The 19,071-nt window shown below is 45.5% G+C and overlaps 1 protein-coding gene across 1 annotated transcript in view; it reads left to right on the top strand.

The window, feature by feature from the left end:
* The first annotated feature begins 1,714 nt into the window (after positions 1 to 1,714).
* Positions 1,715 to 19,071, top strand: part of Tbc1d9b (TBC1 domain family member 9B) — a 57,039-nt gene continuing 39,682 nt past the window's right edge. The window contains 5 exon segments of the mRNA XM_047555344.1: positions 1,715 to 1,915; positions 5,166 to 5,276; positions 10,432 to 10,550; positions 17,356 to 17,584; positions 18,709 to 18,967. Of these exon segments, the coding sequence (XP_047411300.1) occupies positions 1,798 to 1,915; positions 5,166 to 5,276; positions 10,432 to 10,550; positions 17,356 to 17,584; positions 18,709 to 18,967 (836 nt within the window). The 5' untranslated portion in view covers positions 1,715 to 1,797.

The raw sequence follows: 19,071 nt of genomic DNA on the forward strand, positions 1-19,071 counted from the left end.
CTTCCCCAATCTCCTCCATCTACCCTACTGGACTCCCTCCTATTTCCATGAGGTCCAGTTTGTTTCTTTTTTCCCCTCTTGCTTCCACCTATGCGGGAAAACATACAACCCTTGATTTTCTGGTGTGATTTATTTCACTCAACATAATCCTCTAGAGCATTCCATCTATTTTCCTGCAAAAAAACATGATTTGTTCTTTCTTAATGGCTGATTAAAACTCCACTGTGTGTATATACACCACATTTTCTTTATCCATTCATCTACTCAAGGACACTTAGACTAGTCCTCAACTGGGCTGTTGTGAATTGTGCTGCTATAAATATGGGTATGCATGTGTCTCCAGAGTATGCTGACTTTAATTCTACTGAATAAATAACAATGTCTCTACATGTTGAAAGTTGATTCAGAGTCACAAGCAACATTTCAAAAATCTGTGGACTGGGGCAGGGGTGGCAGTGCACACCTGTAATCCCAGCAGCTCCAGAGGCTGAGGCAGGAGGACCTCAAGTTCAAAGTCAGCCTAAGCAACTTAGTGAGGTCCTAAACAACTTGGTAAGACTCTATCTCAAAATTTAAAAAATTAAAAAAGGACTGGAGATGTGGCTCAGTGGTTAAGTACCCCTGAGTTCAATCCCTGGTACCAAAAAGAGAAAAAAGAAAAAGGCTATGAATTACTCCGTCAATCATGTGTTCCTACATCTGTCATACTAAGATCCCTGAATACCAGTGACAGAGACCCAATTCAGCTCACATCTACCAGGATAATTCTAAAATGCCCCCTTCCCTCCACCCTCTTGCCCTCTACCCTTTATCCAGCTAGGTGACCAGGAATCCTAATTGCTTCGACAAAAGTTGTCCCTGACAGAATTAGCAGCCCTCTTTGACTCTGAAGGATACAGGTTTACTCCCCAGTGCCTGGTACACGGTCCCCTCAGTGTTGAAGTTAACAGTGGTCAAGTGGTCAAGTTAATTTGCTTCATGGTATAACAGGAGCTCATGTTTGGATTGTGAGTGATTCTGCCGGCTGTGGGCACTCGGGGAGCAGGGATCTGCAATCCCAGCTGGAGATGCTGGCCACCCTATGCCTATACAAAAACCTCCACGGTTCCCAGGGCTAGCCCTGATCTGGACCCCAAAACCATCCAGTGGTCTATCTGTCAGGTTGAGGGAACAGCACTGATTTCTAAGGATATGCCTGCCTCAGGGCTTCCTGACAGCCCGTCCATTGGACCTTGAAGATTAATCTTGGGCTCAACTGTTAGAATTCTGAGAATCATTACAAACTGCTAACCCTTTCCCAAACCACCTTTTGCAACATTAACGCGCATCGGGCCGCACAATCTGCTAAAAGTATCTCAACGAAAGCTATTTCTTTACATTTGCTCCCCAAACTCTGAACAAGTGTTCACAAGGATGCCAGAGGTTCTGATCTCTGCACAGCCATCCCCTCTCCCTGCGCTGTAGACTGGGCGGTTCCAGAGAGGCCCCGAGGCTGGAGCGCTGCGGCCTCGGGCGAGAAGAGGAGGACACCGCCGATTCCGGGCCGGCACTGGTCCGAGGCCAAAGCCAGGACGAGGCGGGGTCCCGCGGCTGGCGGGCGGGCGAGGTTGGGCGGGGAGAAGCCGCGCGGCGGGCGGGTCCCGGACCGGCGTCCTGTCAGCGCTGGGTGCCCACCAGGGGGCGCCGCCCGCCCGGCCCGTTCCCCCGGGCCCCGCCCCGCCCGCTCTGCTCCGGCGCGGCGACGGCGGCGGGCGCTTCCGCCTCGCGGGCCCGGGCCGGGTGCGAGCGGCCCCCGCGATGTGGCTGGGTCCCGAGGAGGTGCTGGTGGCCAACGCGCTGTGGGTGACGGAGCGGGCCAACCCCTTCTTCGTGCTGCAGCGGCGCCGGGGCCACGGCAAGGGCGGAGGCCTCACGGGTGAGAGGCGCGCGGGCGGCCCGGCCTGCGGGCGCCGCGCTAGGCCGGGCGGGGAGGGAGTGCCGGCGGCGGGGGCCCGGGACCGACGCGCCCGGGACAGGCCCAGCTTCGGCGCCGCCGCGGACAAGCACGTCAGCTCGCGGCGAGGCGCGGGGCGCGAGAGCAGGAGAGGCCTGGGGTGCGAGATGACCCGCAAGCGAGGCGAGGAGGGGTCGGGGAAGCGGCAGGTGCCGACAGGGCGGGGCGCCGGGGGGCTCGAGGTGGGGAGCAGGCGGGAGGTCCGGAGGGGGCCTGGGGGTTCGAGCAAAGCAGATGCGCTCTGGCTAGGCGGTCGGTCGGGAGACTTCGAGGCCGACCCAGGGCGACCGAAGAAGACTGGCACTGGCCTCTGCTGAGATTCCGTGCCCGAGAGCCTCCGGGTGCTTTGCCAAGGCATGTGCTGCTTCCTTGAGTGGGATTTAGCAGCTGAAAGTCAGCGAGATCTCCCAATCCTCTGCCTCTGCCTCAGCCTGTTTCCTCCAGTGCCTCTGAGAGGCCAAGTGACACAAGCACACATTTTCTTTTGCCCCTGTCGTTATTACCAATTCACTAAAGAATTGCCCTTTTATAAAGATCATAGGTCCTTGCTGCTGGCCTCAGCACCCCTTTCTCCATCTATCCTCGCCCACCTTTCATCCTCCTTGGTGACATCAGAACTGCCGACCCATGACTTTACCTAATTACCAGCATAGGGGTGTTCCTGTGAGCTAGCCAAGGTGCTCTTTGTGGGTCTGGAGACCACCATTCACACAGGAGACTGGGCTGGGAGCCTCTGGAGTTGTGTGGTATGTGGGATTTGGGAACTCTACTGGGCATTCCTTCAGCAGATGTCCAAAGCCCCTCATACTCCAGTGCTGGCAACATGGCACTGCTGAAACAGAACATGTCCAAGGGTGGCCTTGTGAAAGACTCCAGTACTGGTACTCCAGGTGCTTATTGTTGCCCTGAAGGAATGCAGGCCCAGTGTTGCTAGTTCCTCCAATTTATCAAGACAGTTTTCTGTGAAATGTTCTGATTGTCAGTGTCTCAGCTGATACATTCTGCCAGATGCAGATGGAGGCTTCCAGTAGAGAAGACCTCTGTGGTCATCCTTTCCTGGGCCTTTCCTGTAAGAGACTGTAATGTTCCAAGAAAACTCAGTGTTCTTTCTTTAGTGCTTCAGGCTGCCTTCAAAAGGACCTGGAGAATCACAGGAACCCATACTGGACCTGCCTCCTAAACCAAGCTGTTCAGTGGGAGTTAGGTGCCAGCCCCTTTGGAGAGTCTAGTGGTCAACCTCAGAAACTACAAGCCCAATGAAGAAAGGGAGACAGTGGGTAACAAACACCTCTTATTAATTCATTCATCTCTCTGTCCTCCAAGTCTGAGCTCCAGACCATCCTTCAAGAAACCATTCCTTGAGCTCTCCCTCCCATCACCCAGCTAGGTTTGATATGTCCTTCCATGGCCTTCTGATGCCATTATAGACATTGTGGCCTCCCTAGCTCTGTCCTCCCAGGAGATAAATGATCAGTGATCCAGTTTTATTCAAGTCATCTTTTTAAAAACCTATCAACATGAACTTTTCTTTAAAGAGTGTGAGTGTGACAAGATGATCAGTCTGTTAAAAAAGCTTTCAGATCTTACATCGTGGTTATGCCAACAGTTTAGAGACTCTAAAAGAAAATTTCAAAGATCAGAAGAGAAGCACCAACACAACAACAAAAAAAGGTTTATTCAAAATTGTTAAAGTTTAATATGCCCTTTTGCATTTTAGACATTTCAGAAAACAAGTGTAATTGTTCATTGTATTTATTAAAAATTGGATTTAAAAATAAGATTAAAAATGAATGGACCAGGGACAAATTATAAAACTTGAGTAATAAAATGAATAGAAATTGTATCTAGCATCAGCAGGAAGACGGCAACAATGTGTTTTCAGATCATACCAAAGCAGTACTTAATTAATAGGAAGAAACAAATTTCAAGTAGGAACAGTGAATAGGGTTTTAGATTGCTTGATTGTTGAATTTATGAAAAGAAGTGAATCAGACAAACAGTGATAGAAGATATATATATGTCCTGCTGATTTGTCAGGAAATAGTGACATTGACACAGCACTACTACAGACTGGGTACGTGTGTCATCAATCCAAAGGGAAGGTGTATGTGCTAAGAAAGGAAACTTGCCCTAAAATACTTTGGTTCAGAGATGAGCAAAACAGAATCAGTGTTTTCCCAAATTTAGCAATTCTAAAAATTTATATGCCCTTTCTAGCCCATGGCTTTTGAGGCTAGAAAAAACTTCCCTAACCTTCCAGAAATAAAAATGTGTAATCCCATGGAAGAAGAAAGACTATATTGTCCTCCTGTTCTTGATATGGAAGATCATGTTACAAAATCGTTGTCCTGTGAAGAAGCAACCAGAGTTCTCTGACAAAAATGTTGGAGGAAGGGGGACATTTTAGCAGATGTGCCTGGCAGTTAATAAAACACATTGTTATTTTTCTGTACTTTGTGATATTATTATTCTTTATATTTTAATTTGCAACTTGTATTTTCTCATTCTAAAGGAATACTTGGGGCAGGGGATATAGCTCAGTGGTAGAGTACTTACCTAACATGCCCAGGGGCCTTGGGTTCCCTAGTACCACACAAAGAAAAATGAAATACTAGGTTTCTCAAGCCTCCTTTTATGTTTTTCTGAAAGAGGACTCCCAGAATGGTTTAACTTTGGGTTCTGTCAAACCCGCATGTGTGCCAGGCACAGTGACACACCTGTAATTCCAGTAACTTGGAAGACTGAGGCAAGGAAGATCATAAGTTAGAGGACAGCCTTAGTAACTTAGTGAGATCTTCAGCAACTTAGCAAAATCCTGTCTCGAAATAAATAAAAAGGGATGGGAATGTAACTTAGTGGTAAAGCACCCCTGGATTTAATCCCAAGTACAAAAAAAAATAAAAAACCTGGTTGTGCTCCTACCTGCCAGTGTTTATGAGGCAGGAGAATAAATAGATTCTTCCAGGACAAAGTAGGTAGGGATTTTTTAAGACATCAGACTCTAGCCAAAGACCTTTGAAAGAAAAACTGTTTGCCCATGGGGGTGATTCAGGATGTGTGTCTTTCCTTGGGCTGGGGCTGCCATCCTGATGACTTCTGGCCAGGTTCAGCTCCCAGGGATCTTTCAGCTTGCCTGACCTCTCACCTCCACATCTCTCTGCCCTGCTCCCAGGTCTTCTCGTGGGCACCCTAGACGTGGTGCTGGATTCCAGCGCCCGTGTGGCCCCTTACCGCATCCTGCACCAGACCCAGGACTCGCAGGTCTACTGGACAGTGGCATGCGGTAGGTGCCCTGAGTCATGAGGTCACATTTGGGAGAGAAAGGACATACAGCTGGTGTTCCTGAGCAGGGTGAATCCCACACTGCCTCTCACTGAGATAACAGCCAGGCCACCAAGAGGGAAGTAGAGGAGCCATCACTTCCAGTGTACAAAGGCACTTTGCTCTTTATGGGGAACAGGGCCAACAGAGGATAGTCCCATGGAGTCCCATCCCCCCCACAAGGGCTTAGGCTCAGGATTTACCAGTGTCCACATTCTTATGTCCACCTTTTCTAAAGACCTTTGTGGTCTTACATGTGTATGTGCAAAGTGGTAAAAATTTTGAGTCGCATAGTATGCATGTCCCCAGCTAAGGTGGATCAAGGTGTTCCTCTACCTTCTTTCAGCCCTCATATTGTATACAGGAGGCCTTTTCACAGTCTTTGTAACATGTTTTCACATTTTTATGCTTTTTGTTGATTATTTCACTGATTAAAATGACCCCCAAGCAGGCCAGGCGTGGTAACATATGCCTTAATTCCAGCTCCTTGTTCAGATGAGGCAGGAGGATCTCAAGTTTGACTTCAGCCTGGGCAACTTAGTAAGATCCTGTCTCAAAATAAATTTTTTTAAAAAGACTGAGGATGTAACTTTGTGATAGAGTGATTGTGTAGTGTGCACACAGCCTTGGATTCCATCCCTAGTACCACATATATACACATAAAAGGCCCCCAAGCAAAGCACTGAATGTAGTCTCATGCCAAAGTGCAAGACTGTGATGTGTCTTACAGAAAAATGTGTGTTAGAGAAGCTTAGGAATGAGTTACAGTGCTGTTGACCATGAGCACAATACTAATGAATCAACAATAAATATTACATAAAGTGTCTTTAAACAGAGACGCATAAAACAAATTTACATTTTGATTGGTTGATGAAACATGATCAGAAACTAACAGAAGCCTACCCTCGCATTTCCCCTGGGGTAATGGTTCAGTATTAATTCAGTGTTTAAGGGACTACAGAATATAACTACCATGAATAATGAGAATCCACTGTAGTTGTCCTAAGAGGAAGTGAACCCATCCTTCCCAAGAACGTGGGGGGAACTTCCCTTTCAGTGGGCACTGACTAGGCCAAAGTTGCCCTGATAAAATGACAGTCACAAGGTTGCGTGATAAAATGGCAGTCATAGCCAGGGCTCAGGCAGCACTTCCAGTGTGGCTAGGCCCTTACCTGAACCTCCTCATAAGAATGTTGGCCCTCTGGTTTGAAGATAAGGAAACCGTGGCACAGAGGGGTTAAGGAAAATGTCTGAAGTCACACAGAGCTGCAGTTCAGACCCAAATTGCCTGTCTCTATAACCACTCTGCTGAAAAACCCTTTGGGTTAGAAGTGACAATGTCCTGGTCCTCCAGGATAATGGTATTCCTTGGAGGCCTGGGAAAAGATAATGAGACTATCAAGTTTGTGGATCTTGTATCTGGAACCCTGGTTCAGAAGATGTGTGGAGGGATCAAGGAGATAAGTGCCCAAGGCAGGTGGCAACCCAGAAGCAGCCAGGTGGGTGCTTCGCCCTGGGTGCTCTTTGCTCCTCACCAGCACCCTGAACAGCAGTGACCTATTATCTCCTCTGTCTGATCAAATAGACTTAATAATGGTTAGAAAGGAGAATTTGCAGGGTGCGGGAAGGGGTCAAAAAAAGAAAAAGAAAGAAGAATTTGCTGAACACCAAGTGGCAAAGCCTGACAGTACCATACCATAGATATTCTGGTTCAAGAGCCAGTATGGGGTGCTGAGAGCAGTGAGGTTTTGCCTACGGAAGAAAGGGGCTTCCTGTAGGGTAGGGGCCGTCATAGAGCAAGATATGGGGATGTTGGTGTGTGCCTGAGCTACAAGGCGACCAGATACTTTTAAATGGGTGTTGGAGATTTTCATCTCAGTCTCAATAATGATCTTTCTTGGGGTATAGATGGGGAGGGGACTGTAACTGCAAGAGCGGCCCCAAGGCAGGGAAGGAAAGAGCATGGTGCTGCAGGGTGGGAGTCCTTTTGGTGGCAGCAGTGCTTCATGCTAGGGAGACACCTGGCCATGCTGCAGAGTCCCATTCCTTAGCTTCATACCACACCCTGACTTCACCACACATCAGACCACAACCTTGACCTGGCCTCTGCCTGGGCCTCACTCCCAAAATCTGGACTGGGTTCTCAGAAACAGTTCATCAAATCAGACATAATCCTGCCAGCACCTGCCCAGTGAATCCTGACCTCTTAGGCTGGCATTTAAGGACTTTCAGGGGTCCACCTGCCTCCATTTCTGGTCTCTTTTTTTTTTTTTCCAGTTCTGGGGATCAAACCAGAAATGCATGCTAGGTAAGTGCTCTACCACTGAGCTACATTCCCAGCCCTCAGTCCTCCTTTTCCCAGATCACACCTGGCTTTCACACAGGCCACACAAATGCAAGACTTGCAGTTCCTAACCCCACTTCTCCTGGTAACTGTGCATAGTGCCTCCCACATCCACCAAACCTTTCCTCTGCTCTGTTGACAATCTACCCAGATGTCACCTCCTAGAAAATCTTCCCAGATTCCCCACTCCCATGTAGCCATCCTTCCTTCTTACTCTTTTGGAATCAACAAGTCTCCACCAGCACCTTTATATGGAAGTCTCTCCCATTAGACTGGGAGCTCCCACAGGTGAGGGCAGGCTCTACAGCCAGCAGCTAGACCTGGGATTCTGGTTTACTTTCTTCCCTGCTGTATGACTTTGTATAACTTACTTAATGTCTCTGTTTCAGCTTCATCCTTTAATCCTTTAAAATGAAAATAATTGGACTGGAGATGTGGCTTAGTGATAAGAGTGCTTGCATCACATGCATGAAGCCCTGGGTTCAAGCCCCTGCACCACAAAAAAAATAAACAAAGTAAAATAATACTTGTCTTCAAGGTGTTATAAGAGTGAAAAATAATCCACAGGAAGCTCTGAAAACAGGAGTAGTGCTTAATAATCCAATTAGCTATTCCATTCCTTTTATTCCCAGTACCTAACAGAGATGGCATAGTTTAAGTGTTTTCTTAGTATTGAATGAAGATTAAGTAACTTTTAACTAATAATCCTTTTAAATGCACACACAGGCCTGGGAATATAGTCAATGGTAGAGCACATGAGGCTACCTCTACCACTTTATCATGTGTAAAACCCCAGGTTGGATCCCTTACACTGGAAAAAAAAAAAGTATTGATAATTAAAATGCAGACAGCAAGGAAAGATTGCTTCTGTTTAAAATTGCCAGAAATGATAACAGAATGAATCAAACAACCTTACCCTATGTAAATTTATGATTACACAAATGGTATGCCTTTACGCTATGTACAGAGAAACAACATGTATCCCATTTGTTTACAATAAAAATAAATAAATAAATAAATAAATAAATAAAATTGCCAGAAATGTATGTGTAAAAGAAAATGATACATTAGAGTTTGCATCATGTTTACATTAGAGTTGAATCTTAACTTCCAGATTCACCTAAGAAAGAGAAAGAAATCCCGCCCCTACAAACTGAACTGTGACTTCTGTGCATCAGGTCAAGGAGGTCATAATAGAATTCCAAAGAAAAATGAGGGGAAAAAGTCAAGATAGTATATGGATCATTTAAGGGACTCCCAGGGGAATTCTGTTTGCCTATTGTGACTCATTGTAAGTTGTGTAATTCTGGGGAATTGTTTTTATGTGGGCATCCTGTCCCACTAGAGGAGGATATTTCCTGTGGAATTGCTTGTTTTATTGGTGGGCCATGTAAGCAGATGTTAAGGAACAGACAAATCAACCCTACCTTAGACAGGCCAAGCTGTGACAGAGAATGAACAGGTGGTGGTGGGGACCAACCTAGCCTGGCCAGAATGGGGTCAGAGCCACATGCTCAGCTGGTGAAAGAATGTTGCCAGGTAGGGAATGATGGGGTGACCAAGGATAGGTGCCCTAGCAAAAATGTCTGATTCAAGACTAGGATGTATCTCAGTGGTAGAGCACTTGCCTAGCAAGCACAAGACCCTGAGTTCAATCCCCACCATAAAAATATATGTGTGTGTATGTGTGTGTGTGTGACATATATATGTCACAGTCACACTGGACTTATTTCCTTGCTAGGACTCCCTGCATACCAATTATTGGGACTTGCTGTAGGCCACATGATTAACTTGGCCTGCTTGGGTCCATAGACTGTCCCACTCCCAGAACAGCTAAGAAGGACACAGGGTGTTCACTTCTTATCCTTGTGCTCATTTATTCAAAAAACAATTTTTGACTGAAAACCCCAAGCCAAAAATGGGGTGCCAAGGGTAGGGGGAGCCAGGCCAAGTAGAGATCTTTTCTCAGCCCTTTGCATCTCCTCCTGGGGCTGCTCATCTAGGTCCTTGATGGAAGCAGGCTTCCCACCCTTCAGGAATGGCATTGTGCTTCCTTCTCTGAATTTTTCCATTACCACTGGGCCTGCAAGGTACTCCAGGGCCCCTCTCTGCAGAGGACAGGGATACCTTCTGGAGTTGGGGGCAGACACTAAGGGAGAAGGTCATCCAGGAGAATCTGACAAGGGGTGGTAACTACTCCCCTTCCCCGCAGAGCCCAGCTGGCCAGGGGTTGGCATTCTTCAAAAGCTGCAGTTGGCATCTGTGGACACCTGAATTCTCAGGAGAGTACTGGAACTACTTCTACAAAGTCTGAGTGTGTCAGATTAATCACATCCATATTAAAGACCACATTAAATTCTTTCAACTGGAAGGAGAGCCATGATCACATAGGAAGCTTTCAGATGCCTAGCAGTTTCTAGGGTGACACATACAGACCAGTGATGATCTTCACTATTGGAGGGAGGAAGGACTTTGTCTCCCACATGGCTCTCTGCAAATCTGCATGGCATTTTATTTTTGTTTGGTTGGTTGGTTGGTTTTTATTTGTTTGTGTGTGTGTGTGTGTGTGTGTGTGTGTGTGTGTGTGTTACAAAGCTATTTATTACTTTTGTTGTATACATATAGAGTTTAAGAAAGAAGAGATTAATAAGCAGCTTGAAGATTGTAGTCACTTGAATATAGTAAACTAGGTCACCCATTTTTATCTCTTCTTTGAATTTGTTTAAGACCTTGTGGTTTTATGGTTTTTGTTTCTTCAAACCCCTCCTCCTAGGTTCTTCCCGTAAAGAGATCACAAAACACTGGGAATGGCTGGAAAACAACTTGCTACAGACACTGTCCATCTTTGACAATGAGGAAGATATCACCACTTTCGTCAAGGGCAAGATACATGTAAGGTTTACACTCCTTTAGCAATTTTCACTCCCCTTCTCTGGCTGGCAGTTTTCATACAGGGTCAGCCTCTGTGTCCACTGGTTCTATTTCCATGGATTCAACCAACCACAAGTTGAAGATTTTGGGGGGGAAAAAAAAAAAAGAAAGAAAGAAAGAAAGAAAGAAAAATGCATCTGTACTAAACATATAGACTTTTTTCATGACATTGTTCCTTGAACAACATAGTATAGCAACATAGCATTCGTATTGCGTTAGGTATTGTAAATCATCTAGAGATAATTTAAAGTATACAGGAAATGTGCATAGATTATATGGAAACTCTGTGATATTTTATGTAAGGGACTTGAGCATGTGAGAAGCTGGGTATCTGTGGGAAGTCTTGGAATCAGTTCCCTGACTGCATATTATACAACTGTTTATCTTATTTCATATTCAGACAACATAGATTTTATTCCCATTTTCCAGAGATGGAAATTAAAGTGTCTACTCTCATTCTCTTAGATTTGTAAGGTACAGTTGAACCCTTTATCCCTTACGATAGTTTGTATCTTAACTATTCACCAAAGGCCCATGTGTTGAAAGCTTGGTTACCAACCTGTAACACTATTAGGAGGTGGTAGAACCTTTAGATGGTGGGGTCTAATGGGCAGAAGTTAGGTTATTTGGGGTATGCCCTTGAAAGAGAATATTGGGAACATGGCCCCTCTTCTCTCTCTCTGCTTCCAGGCCAACACAAGGCCTCCTCTACCACATGTTCCCCACTGTGAAGCACTATGCCAGCATAGGCCCAAAGCAACAGGGTGAAGGAACTCTAGACTGAAACCATGAACCAAAAGAAACCCTTTCTTCTTATAAGTTGATTAGCTCAAGTATTTGTCACAGTAACAGAAAGCTGACTAATATACCCATGAAGTTCCTTTTTATCCTGGACAGGCATTGGAGTCTGACTAAAGCTGAGCTTGAAGTTTGTATGTATTATAAAGTACCTTAAAACAAATATGTAGCAATACAGCTGCCAGTGCCTTGGTTAACAGGAAGAATGGAAATGAAATAACTAACATTATTTTAAAAGGCACATACCCTTTACCCAGAAATCTATTCCTTGGACTTCACCCTATAGTTTATTCATATATGCAGAATGACACACATATCAGAATATTCCCTGCAATGCTATATTAGTAAAAACACTGGAAAAAATGCCTTCTAGTCCAATGATAAGAGGGAAAAAGAGCTGTTCTTTCCTCTGAAAAATGAGAGAAAAAATACTTGCTAGCATTTACTAAGTAGTTTTTATTTGCTTGGTCATCTAAGTGCTTTATTTTCAGGGGACTTATTAAGATATACAAACTAGAATTTTCTTCTTTTGTTCAGTACTGGGAATTGAACTCGGGCACTTGACCACTGAGCCACATCCCCAGCCCTTTTTTGTATTTTATTTAGAGACAGGGTCTCACTGAGTTGCTTAGCAGCCTCATTTTTGCTTAGACTGGCTTCAAACTCACGATCCTCCTGCCTCAGCCTCCCAAGCTGCTGGGATTACAGGTGTGTGCCACCACACCTGGCATACTAGAATATTTTACAACCTTCAAAATAGTAATTATAAAAATTGTGGTGATATCTATAAACTGATATGGTGATATTTAGGTTATTTCCTCTAGGGAAGATTAACCCTGTCATGAGCATTTATATGACTGTCTTTTTCTTTTGTTAGATTATTTCCTCACATTATATTTCTGGAAGACTCTTACTAGGTCACAGTTCATGGTGCCACGTCACTTAGGCAACCCTTGTAAATCTGTGATACCAGAACTTCGTAGACCATACAGGCCAAATTTCTCAGTTCTTCTTCTCTGCGCAGTTTGGAATACAAGACCTACGTTGCCTTCTATTCCAGGAAAACAGGCAAAAAACAGGCAAAGAAGGCAAAGGCAGGCCTTTACAAATTGCCCAGCAAGCAAGTTGGGCAATGATAATAATAAAAATGTATCTGATGCCCCCTGTATGCTGGGCTCAAACAAACTCATCAACAAAACAAAAAAGTTCTCAGTGACTCATGAGTTAAAGAAGAAATGGTCTATTAGTCATCTTTCTGTTACTGTAAACAAATATCTGAGATTATCAACTTGTAAAGAGAAAAGGTTTATTTTGGCTCAGAGTTTTGGAGGTTTCAGCCCATGAACCAGTTGCTTTGGGCCAGTGGCAACACATCATGTTAGGAAGGCATGGCAGAGCAAAGCTGTTTGCCTCATGGCCTGGATGCAAAAGACAGAGAGAGAGAGAAGCCAGGGGTCCCTATGTCCCCTTCAAGTATATATCCCCAGTGAGCAGAAGATTTCCCATTAGGCCCATCCTCTTAAAGGTTCTACCACCTCCCTGGAGTGCCACCCTGGGAATAAAGCCTTTAACACCTGGGCCTTTAGGGGACACTTGAGATCCAAACTATACCACATTGAAATTAGGAAATGTAGAACTGAATGGTCATTGAAATACTACTATATACATGAGAATTTATGGGATGCATCCAAAGCAGTACACAGAAGGAAATTTAAAGTCTTTAATCTCATGAAAGAAAAAGGACAAAAGTTAATGAGCCAGGTGTCCAATTCAGTGGGTTAGAAAAGAATTCCAGGAAATGAGACAGAAGGAAGTAAGAAAGGGCCTTACTTAGAAAACAAGGGAACAAGAGAGAAGAGCAACAGATCCAAAAATAGAAGAAAGCCTCTGGCAGAATGACCCAGGACTCAAGAGAGTACCCTCCAGTGAGCAATGTTGGAAATTGAACGTGAAGAGCACTTACACAGAAGCAGAGCATTTGTTTGTTCGTTTTAGGTATTGGGGATTGAACCCAGGGGAATTGAGCTGTATCCCTAGTCCTTTTTATATTTTGAGATAGGGTCTCACTAAGTCATTAAATATCTCACCGAGTTGGTGAGGCAGACCTCAAACTGGTGATCTTCCTGCCTCAGCATCCCAAGTCTGCTGGGATTACAGGTGGGTCCACCACACCCAGTGAAGCAGTTATTTAAAAAATAAAGTACCATGACTGTGGATGTAGCTCAGTGGGAAAGTACTTGCCTAGAAGATGTGAAACCCTGTTTTTCTTTTGGCCCCTGGTAGCAGTAAAAAGAGAAATAAAGACAGAGAGAGAGAAAACCATAAATAGCTTTAAACCAGTAAACCTAAGAATTTTGACAAAATGGGTACTTTTTTATAATAATACAAATTCATGGGACTGGGATTGTGGCTCAGTGGCAGAGTGCTTGCCTAGCATGTATGAGGCACTGGGTTCAATTCTCAGCCCTACATACAAATAAATAAATATTAATAACTAATAAAAAATGTCAAAAAAAGAATGTCTTTATTACATTTAAAAAAATAATAATAATACATATTCATTTCCAATTGCTACTGTAACAAGTTACCATGAACCTGATGGTTTAAAACAAAACAAATTGGGCTGGATGTAGCTCAGTAGTGGAGCACATGCCTAATATACCAACACCCTGAGTTTGATCCCCAGCACTGCAAAAATAAATAAACTCATAAATTTATTATCTGGAGGTCAGAAGTCTAAAGTGGTCTTTCTGGGCTGAAATCAAGGTGTCGGTTCCTTCTGGAAGCTCTAAAGAGAATCTATCGTTTCCTTTTCCAGCCCATAGAAGCCACTTGTATTCCTTGCTTCTTGGCCCTGTCCTTCATCTTCAATGCCAGCAACATAACATCCTTAGAGGAATCAATCTCTCCCTCTCTTCTCCTCTCCTCCTATTGTCATCTCCCTGTGACTCCTTCGCTCTTGCCTCTTTATGAGGACCCTTTGATCATATTGGGTTCACCCAAATGATCTAGGATCAAACTTTAGTCTTGTCTGCAACTACTCTGTGAGCCAGACTGGTTAATCCCTATTGGCAGGACTGATACTCCTGAGTAGAGGCTGGAAAGTAATCTGAAGGCTCAAGATGTGGATCTCCAGTGGAGAATGCAGAGGAAAATGCAAAGCAGGTCCATGCCAGCCCCACTGCTTCCTGCCTGGGAAGCAGCTGGAGGGAATGAGGGAGTGGCAACTGCCAACTCAAACCCAGAAAGGTGGTCCAAGGGGCAGGGCAGCCAGTGATGGCCACCTGACCAGGACCCATTCTTTGGCAATGGCTGGCCCATCAAGGCTGTCTGGGACTGCCTTGTGCTTTCTACTGGTGGGCACTGTGTTAGTTAACTTTCCATGACTACAATGAAAAATACTAGGTAATTGAGTTATAGAAAGAGATTTATTATAGCTCATAGTTTTGACATTTCCAGAGTACATGGTCAATAGCCCCCATGACTTTGGGCCTATGGAGAGACAGCATATCATGACAGGATTGTGTGGCAGAGAAAAACCACTACATCATCAGCAAGGAAGAAAAAGGGAAAGATGAGGCCAGGATCCCATAATCCCCAGTGAGGGCACCCTCTGCATGACCTAAGAACCTCCCACTATGCCCCACCTCCCAAAGGTTCCACCAGCTCCCAACAGGACCAAGCCATTAACACATTACAGCCTTTGGGGAATACTTCCCTAAACCATAGCAGGCACTTTCCCCACCTTACAATTGAATGGAATTGAGGGCAGCAGAAAACAAAAGCCAGGCCTTAGTGGTAAGAAGATAGCTATATTCCCAGATGTGGAGCTACTTCTACAGGGCCATTCTGGGAGGCACCACAGGCAGATTGAGAGAGTAGAAATGTTTGAATCACAGGTATGGTGGTGCTGATCTGAGGGAAAAGAAAAATCTTTCTTCTGCTTTTTTTAGATTCTTGTCTGGGATCTGTAACAAAAGACAGACTTCACACATACACACACACAAAAAAAAACAAAGTTTATCAATATGTATATATCATGATACAAGGGAGAAACTCAGGGAGGAACAGCTGATGGTTTAGTTAGAACTTGGGTTTATGAAACACCCTCACAAAGAAACAGTACATTTAAAGAGAAATAATAGGATAAAGGAACCAGATTTTAGGCTGCCAAGGGCAAAAAGTAAGGGTAATATTGGTGAGTGGGTAGGAACCACAGGAAGGAGGTTTGTTCACAGATGACTCTGGTGTGCCTCTGGTGTTATCTCAAATAGTGAGTTCAGAGTCATCTCTAGTGAAAGAGAATTTATATCCCATTTTAGACAGAGAGCTTTTCTTGGGTTTGCATATTCTGATTTCCTTCCCTAGTTGAACCCAGTGCCATAGTCCATTTTCTGTTGCTATAACAAAATACCTGAAGGTGGGTAAATTCTAAAGCAAAAAATTTTATTCAGCTCACAGTTCTGGAGGTTCAAAGTTAAGGGGCCAAATCTGATGAGGGCCTTCTTGCTGCTTCATAATATGGTAGGGGATGGCATTGCATGATGAGACAGAGCAAGGGTCTTTTCTCTTTTTACAAAGCCACTAATACCCTCATGGGAACCCACACTCATGACCTCATCTAATCCTAGTTATCTCTCAAAGGCTCCACCTCCAAATACCACTAACACATGACTTGGTGGATTAAGTTTCCAACACATGATTTTGGGGGAACATATTCAAACAATAGTACTGAGAAATCAAAGTAGACTCCATGTTTGGATCTTTGCCTGGGTTCATGGCTATCTTCCCTGCCTGTGGAAAGAGGGACATGAGGCAACCAAAAAGCCCAGCAGAAATAGAAGGCAGGCCACCAGCACTGGCCTTGAAATGCTTTTGTTTATCCAGTAATTGTCCTAGGAAATCAGTATGTATGTTTGGATCCTGGTTTGCTGAGGACCTGTCCAGGGAGGTTTGGGGCTGTCCTATGGCCTAGGGTGATGCCTGTGGGTACCCAAGCACAATGAAGGGAACATGGGTGAACCCACTGCTCTGGGTTGGGTTCAGATCAGTGTCCCCTGGAATATAGGGGTCAAATGCAGAAATGTCCTCTAGGATGTAATAGAGAAAAGCACTTCAAAGAACAGTGCCACAGGGGATCCCATTGGGCAAAGAAAGGAGAAAGGAGAAAAACAATGGATACATATGCGTGGCATATGTAGGAGGAAACCAGGAAAGTGGCTAAAGGGCAAGAGGAAGGAAGACTCCTCTTTCACTAAATACACTTTTCTACTGTAGGTTGACTATCCCTTATCCAAAATGCTTGGAACCAGAAGTATTTCAGAGTTGGGATATTTTAAGATTTGGGCTTATTTGCATATGCATAATGAGTGTCTTGGGAATGGGACCCAACCATGAATACAAAATTCATTTATGTTTGCTATACACCTTATGTGTGTAGACTGGAGGTAATTTCACACCATATCTTTAAGACTCCTGCAATTTGACTGCAACCTATCACATGAATGAGGTCAGGTGTGGAATTTTCCATTGGTGGCACCATGCAGGCACTCAGGAAGTTTAAGATTTGGGAGCATTTCAGATTGCAGATTTTCAGATTAAGGATGCTTAACCTGTATTTGAATTTTTAAACGATGTTTATGTATGATATATTTTAACAATTTTACATTAAACTAAAATGTGTTTTTTTAAAAGTCTTGCTCAGAGCCAATAATGACAGTTAGTCCAGGAAGTTCTGGGAACTTGCTCAGATTCTCACAGGTGGCTTTTGTCATCCATGTCCCTTGATGGCAAACAAGCCAGAACACAGCTGCCTTCTTCCCTGAGAGCTGCCAACTGTAGTCCTACCTGTGCCTGTGTCCCTTAAGCCAAAATCCAGAGTCCTGGGTTCCCTGGACCTCTCCACTTCTCTCTTTGTCCTGGCCAGGAGTATGTCTGGGTGAGCCCAGGTCCCGTTGTCTCCCTCCAGGGTATCATTGCAGAAGAGAACAAGAACTTGCAGCCCCAGGGAGATGAGGACCCTGGAAAATTCAAGGAGGCTGAGCTGAAGATGCGGAAGCAATTTGGGATGCCTGAGGGTGAAAAGCTGGTTAACTACTACTCCTGCAGCTATTGGAAGGGCCGAGTGCCCCGGCAGGGCTGGCTCTACCTGACTGTCAACCACCTGTGCTTCTACTCCTTCCTGCTGGGGAAGGAAGGTGAGCACCAGCCGAGGCAAGTGGGTGCCAACCAGGGATGCCATCCCTTGCATCACAGCAAAGTTGTTCCCCCAACTCTGTTTATCCCAGCCCCTCCTTATCCTTAGCTCCCCTGTACCCTGGCTATCCTGACCTTGCCTATGGGAAGTTCCCTGCCTCTCCAGACTGCCAGCGTCCCTGGTGGGTTTTCCTTCTCTCAACCCAGGACATTCTGTCCACACATGACCATCCAAGGAGTCTCCCTGAAGCCTAGATGCCACCTTATTTCATGACAGGAACACCCAGACTTGAGCCAGGCATACACTGCTCCAGGCATACACCTTCTCTGAGCAGGCTTGTACCATGTCTACAACACACTAGTCAGATTCTTCACATGCTGACTTTACAGGCCTCCCCCTTTTAGTTTAAGTCAGCTTACTGAAGGACACACAACTTCCCTGAGTACTTCAACATTATGCAATACCTTGGGCATGTGCCACTGCTGTCGCCTGCTGCAGGTCCCTCCTTGCAGGATATAGTGGCCTCAGCATGTCAAGCCACAGTCCCTGGCATGGCAGTCAGCTCCCTCTGCTGTATTTGTCACCCCCAGAAATAGCTCCTAGACCATGAGCTATTCACAGTTGTCAGGAGTCATTGCTATTCCCCACGCCTGTCTCCCTCCACGCCTCCTTCTGCCATAGCCACCCTTCGCCCTCCTGCCCTTACTGCTTACCTGTCAGGACTGCAATGGTCCTTGTCAGGCAGGGACCAGTGTCCTTCCCTGTTTGGTCATAACATGTTGTGACTTGGTTCATGCATCACTGTGCTCCCAGTCAGTGGAGCTCCTCAGGGCCAGAGTCTCAGCTAGTTCACTTCTGCACATTTGTTCCTTTCACTCTCCAGTCATTCACGGAGCAAGTGTTCATCGAGTGTGGTCAGTCTGGGAGGCATTGGAGGTCCGTATGGCCAGTCACTCCTCTTGGAGCATGTGTCCCAGCAGAGCCAGGCTCAGGCACTGAGGGGTAAATGGTACCCTCAAGGACCTCAATGACCCCTCTGGGGTCATTTCTAGGAACAGATAGGAATCAGGAGCTTCACCTTGTTCAGTTGTAATCACTGGTGCATCTGTCCTTGTCGGTGTCCAGTGAGCCTTGTGGTACAGTGGGTGGACGTCACACGCCTAGAGAAGAATGCTACCCTGCTCTTCCCTGAGAGCATCCGCGTGGACACCCGGGACCAGGAGCTCTTCTTCTCCATGTTCCTTAACATCAGTGAGACCTTCAAGCTCATGGAGCAGCTGGCCAACCTGGCGATGCGGCAGCTGCTGGACAACAAGGGCTTTCTGGAGGACAAGGCCCTTCCCAGGCCCATCCGGCCACACAGAAACATCTCAGCTCTGAAGCGGTACTTTGCCCTCCCAGGGGACAGTAGGGTCCCACAGCAAGTAAGGGTGGGCACACCTAATCCAAATCCACTGACCCTGTCTTTTGCCCTGCACTTGGCTGAAT

This window comes from Sciurus carolinensis, chromosome 6, assembly GCF_902686445.1.
Source record: "Sciurus carolinensis chromosome 6, mSciCar1.2, whole genome shotgun sequence".
NCBI classification, from domain to species: domain Eukaryota; kingdom Metazoa; phylum Chordata; class Mammalia; order Rodentia; family Sciuridae; genus Sciurus; species Sciurus carolinensis.